Genomic DNA, 5,797 nt, shown 5'->3' with positions numbered 1-5,797 from the left:
TTTCATGCATATAGGTATGCATAAAAGATATTCTTTTTATACTAAAAGTATGATTTTCCTCATAAATGGATTTTATGCTTAACTTAGATGCATAAGAGAAATTCTTTTATTCTAAAAGTATAATTCCCTACCAAATTGAAATCATGCATAAAAGATTGATTTTAATTTCGAAAGTGTTAGTCTCCTTAAATGGAATTTATGTATAAATAAATGTGTAGAGAAATCTTATATCAAATAAAAGAATTCTCTTTTTAAAAAAAAAAGATATGAAATGTGATAAGATGTGATAAGAGGTGTATGAGATGTGATAAGAATTGATAAGATGCGTATGGAAAGTGATAGGATGTGATAAGAGGTGTGATAAGAGGTGATAAGATGCTTATGAAATAAGTTAGGATGTGATAAGATGAATTAAGATGTGTATGGGGGGATGAGGTAAGAAGTGTATGTGATAGGATAAGATGTATATGGGTTGTGATAGGGCGAGAATGGATGTGATGTAAAAGATTAGATGTGAAGGTATATGGGGTTATATAAATGGGAATGTGAAAATGGATGTATGTATGTGGATGTGTGGATATGGAGATGGGAGTGTGGATGTATGAACATGAAAATGGATATATGCATGAAGATGTATATGCATAGATGTAAATGTGGATGTAGATGTGGATGTATAGATGTGAATGGATGTGGATGTATGTGAATGTGAATGTAGATGTGGATGTATGTGAATGTGAATGTAGATGTGAATGTGGAATGTGGATGTATAGATGTGGATGTATGGGAATGTGGATGTGGATGTATGTGAATGTGAATGTAGATGTGGATGTATAGATGTGAATGTGGAATGTGGATGTGGATGTATGTATGTATGTGGATGTAGATGTGGATGTATGGATGTGTATGTATGAATGTGGATATGGGATGTGGATGTATAAATGAGGATGTGAAAATGGAGGTAAGCATGTAGATGTGGATGCATGTATGTGAATGTGAATGTAGATGTGAATGTGGAATGTGGATGTATAGATGTGGATGTATGGGAATGTGGATGTGGATGTATGTGAATGTGAATGTAGATGTGGATGTATAGATGTGAATGTGGAATGTGGATGTGGATGTATGTATGTATGTGGATGTAGATGTGGATGTATGGATGTGTATGTATGAATGTGGATATGGGATGTGGATGTATAAATGAGGATGTGAAAATGGAGGTAAGCATGTAGATGTGGATGCATGTATGTGAATGTGAATGTAGATGTGAATGTGGAATGTGGATGTATAGATGTGGATGTATGGGAATGTGGATGTGGATGTATGTGAATGTGAATGTAGATGTGGATGTATAGATGTGAATGTGGAATGTGGATGTGGATGTATGTATGTATGTGGATGTAGATGTGGATGTATGGATGTGTATGTATGAATGTGGATATGGGATGTGGATGTATAAATGAGGATGTGAAAATGGAGGTAAGCATGTAGATGTGGATGCATGGATGTGAATGTGGATGTGGATGTGGATATGGATGTGTATGTATGAATGTGGATATGGGATGTGGATGTATAAATGAGGATGTGAAAATGGAGATAAGCATGTAGATGTGGATGTATGGATGTGAATGTGGATGTGGATGTGGATGTATGGATGTGGATATGGATGTGAATATATGATATGTGATGTGAAGGAATCTGAAGTGAAGAGATGGAAAAGGAGGTGATTGGATGAGTACACATATACATGGAATGTGGAATAAGTAATGTGGATTAATGAGGGATAATGTGAAAAAATGAGAGTTAATATAGAAACTGTATTTGTAAACTGTTTGTAAATGCTGTTTGTAAATGGCTGTTTTATGTCAAGAATGCTGGGGAAGCATTTTGACCGTCTTGTGATTAAGGTCGTGGAGACCTAACTGATAAAGTTGCAACTGCTGACGGAGAGTCAATGGAGGACGTCTCGCGTAGCAAGGTCGACCGAGGTCTTGACCAGCCTCGGTTCGATTAAAATGGTGAGCTTCCGGTACGGTGGATGAGGGACCAAGGAAGCGGCCTATGAGTGAAGCGCTAGGTCACCTGCGAAGGATCCTAGAGGGTGCTGACCATACGGTGCTCGGGCTCTGGGTCGCCTAGGATACCCACGCGTGCGTCGAGGAAGATATTGGAACAAGGAGTAAGAGTTGTTTTGTGAAACCGGGCATGGATCTGGTTGACTGACCTTGCTGGTCCTCAACGGATGAGTCCATGGCTCTTTTATATGGATCTGTTGGTTGATCTTGCTGATCTTCAACGAGAGTCCATCTTGATAAGTGATTATATTGCCGAGTATTATGGGCTAGGAACTATGGAAACGGCCTCTGTGTGGACAGGTGGTGAGCGTTCTAGTTGCCAATGATGCCATAGATACTCTGATGAAGGAATGATGGGAAATTATGAATCAACTGGATAAATTGGGAGATTGTGATCAGTGGTACTATGATTTCATTAAAGGATTGTTTTAAAGTTAGCTGATGCTAAGAAAAAGGCAATTTTCATATTGGGTGTGTAAGTGGTGTGGCTAGTTTTATGTTTGCATGAAATTCCGGCTAGGGGGCCTTGGAACTCTTTTCCTTGGTACCCGGGACAAAACCTAACCAAATTCCAAATTGGATCCCATCACTACAGTGGTTGGGCGGTTGGCTAACCCATGGGATCGGATGGGGTTAGGCTGGACTGATGGATCCGTAAACCGAGACTCAATTTTTGTTATTACGATAGATGAAGTAAGTCCCGGATAGTAATTGTTCTATGGATAGGAATCAACGGCTGTGCCTCTTGATGGGGAAAAAAGCGTTGATCCCAATGATCCAAGTGCAAGTTTCTTCCTTGATCCGACCGAGTATCTTTATAGGTGCAGTTGGATCAGCGTGATCAGTAATGATCTTGACTACGTTAGAGTAAAAAATTATCCTGGTGGAATCGCCCGTGCTTTCCGGGTAAGGGAAGTTTTTTCCGGGTTCGGTTTTGGAAAAACCGACGGATTAGTCTCTTGTCCGGATATCCGTGTGGACGAGGCCCTGAATGTGGGACCCCTGTCCCGTGCGAGAAGTGCTACTTCCGCTGCTAGTACCCGAATCCGTTGCTCGGTGGGAACAGGGGGATCTCACAGTATATATGCATAGAGCTCTATGCATGCATTAAACTCTATGCATAAAGCTTGATCTTTTCGATTTTGTATGTATACATTAGGTTCTTAGGGCTTTTGTATGTATGCATTACTAATCCCTCACCCTTTTGTTGGTTTTGTAGGTCTTCTAATCTTCTCTTAAACATCACCAAAAGAAGTAAGCGCTTTCCTATCTTTTTATCCTCTCTTTCCTCTATTTTTATCTACCAAAAAGAGGGGATTTGTTTTGTACGTCCTCTATGCATAGAGCTTAATCTATGAATAGAGCTCTAATCGTAGAGCTTAATCTATGCATTAAGCTCTATGCATAGAGATCTATGCATGCATTCATAATGCATAGAGATCTATGCATAGATTAAGCTCTATGCATAGAGCTTAATCTATGCATGCATTAAGCTCAATGCATAGTGCTGAGGTACGTTATGCTAGCGTGGCTTACATAGTGCTTGATATGCATAATCCTCATGCATAGCTTTATGCTTATACATAAACTTTATGCACAAGCCGTATACATGAGGCTTATGTATGAGATCATGCATAAACCTAATGCATAAGCCACATACATGAGGCTTATGTATAAGGCTTATGCATATGGCTAATACATCACTACAAGGGATTGGGCTCATACCCGCGCTCTTAGCCGCTAAAAATGACTTGTGAAAAAAAGTAGCGGGCCCGTGTATCAGCGCGTGTATTCTCGCGGCCAGAGACATGCGTGTAAAAACGCGTGTACAGTGCCTCTCAGACGCGCGTATACACGGGTGTTTAGCCGCGTTTTTTTTTTCAGACGCGTTAATACACGCCAGTATACACGCGTCTTATTCTATTAGACGCGGTTATACACGGGTGTATAGCCGCATCCTGTTCAGTTCCAATGTCCCAGCCGCGTTTTTACTTGCGTCTTTACACGCGTTTCTTTTATTTAGATGCGCTTATACACGCGTTACTGCCAGTTTATACGCGTGTATACACGCGTTATTTTCAGTGTATCCGCGCATATACACGCAAGTTTTAGCAGTTTTGACGCGTTTATACACGCGAACAGAGAGCAAAAAAAAAAATCCAGAGAGTGCTATTTGGTGCCTGAATACTGTTCCAGCATTCCAGCACCCAATAGCACTCTCTGGTTTAGGGTTTTTGGTGCATTAGACCATCCACGAAGAACATATGCACGAGGGAGATTAAGACAAGAACGACATGAATGCATACATTGTCATTACACGATTCAAGACAGCCATGAATGTAATACTATCGATCAATCAATTCAATATTACTATCAAAATTTCATACATGTATACAAGGGAGTCCATATCTCGAAGTAGCCCATGGCTTGAGTTTACAAAAAAATATATACAATCACATCCTAAATATGGAATGTGATACTACAAATCTGAGTACTACTCAGACCCAGATGATGACTCGGTGCTCCCCTCATGCTCAGATGAGCTCGCATCGGTCGGAATGTCCGAGGAGTAGTGCTCACGTCCACCCTCTGCAGCGGCGGCCGGTGGATCATCAGCAGCTTGTGCCTGTTCAAGTAATATATAGTATATAAGTATATATATATATATATGCAATTCAATAAACCAAAACCATTCGTTACGAATTTTCAAGTACCTGTCGACCGTATGGTCTCATGGCCAACTCAAACTGCGCGTCCGTAATACGTCCCTCGGCTCTGAAGATGGCCCACGTGTCACGTCTGCTATGCCGGCGAGCATACGCAGTATCGTGGGTTGTGGGCTTCCTCCCCGTAACCCGTCGCTGTATCATAATCAACACAATTTGTAAGATTAAAACAATTCATAGAATCAATGAATTAAGTAAACAATCAAATAAAGTGACAGGATACTTACGAACTCTGCCTCCCATGACTCGACGCCGCCAGATCCGAAATGCGAAGATCCAACGGTCTCCATCTGGATCCGTCGTGCCTCCACATGCTGCCTGCTCTTCACGCCACCCTCTGCTCGTTTCTTTGCCTCCTTCCACTCGCGTTTGTGCGCAGTGGCAGGTTTCTCGGCAGGATAGCCACCCGCAGCTACATTTAGCCGGTCATCGTACGCGAGTTTTTTAAGGTGAGATCTTTTATTACTTAAGATCTCCCTTATTCGCGTCCTTCCCCATACATCCGAGAATGTAGCATGTGGGGGATTGGGGTACCGACTGTGTACAGCCTCTATCACCTCCCCAACTAATCGGCTATTTTGATCTTTAAATTTAATAAAACAATTTCTATATGAGTTTGATACTACCCCACGCATGTATTCCATTACCTCCCTCCCCCTCGCATCCATCACTATCCCGCCCCTATCCGTCACATCATAGCAAACCACTCTCTCCATCTCTCTCATCTCCTCCTCTTCCGAACTGTCTCCTCTAACTCTTCTTCCTCTATCTCCTCTCTCACCCCGTGCCCTACTACCTCCCCCACCTCCCCCACCTCCCCCACCAAAGCACCCGCCGCATCCTCCCCCACTCCCACTCTTCCTACTGCTGCGGGTGGAGTCACGACTGGGGGATTGTCTACGTGACGGTGGCTGTGAGCCCTGACGTGACGGTGGCTCTGAGGGAGCACGTGATGGTGGCTGTGAGGGTGTACGTGAGTGTGTCTGGGACGAGGTATGT

At 42.3% G+C, this 5,797-nt stretch overlaps 1 protein-coding gene across 1 annotated transcript; it reads right to left on the bottom strand.

The window, feature by feature from the left end:
- Positions 1-4,504: 4,504 nt before the first annotated feature.
- On the bottom strand, positions 4,505-5,354 carry LOC147613116 (uncharacterized). Its single transcript, XM_086782121.1, has 3 exons — positions 5,026-5,354; positions 4,787-4,933; positions 4,505-4,698 (listed from the first exon to the last, which is right to left on the bottom strand). Exons 1-3 carry the CDS (start codon positions 5,086-5,088, stop codon positions 4,567-4,569), a joined length of 342 nt encoding a protein of 113 aa, XP_086638247.1. The 5' UTR covers positions 5,089-5,354; the 3' UTR covers positions 4,505-4,566.
- Positions 5,355-5,797: the final 443 nt, after the last annotated feature.

Source organism: Cibotium barometz, chromosome 44 (assembly GCF_041138505.1).
Source record: "Cibotium barometz isolate CiBa-2024 chromosome 44, ASM4113850v1, whole genome shotgun sequence".
Classification (NCBI taxonomy): Eukaryota; Viridiplantae; Streptophyta; class Polypodiopsida; order Cyatheales; family Cibotiaceae; genus Cibotium; species Cibotium barometz.
Note: the sequence above shows the minus strand (reverse complement) of the source record. Positions and strands in the feature narration are given on the sequence as shown.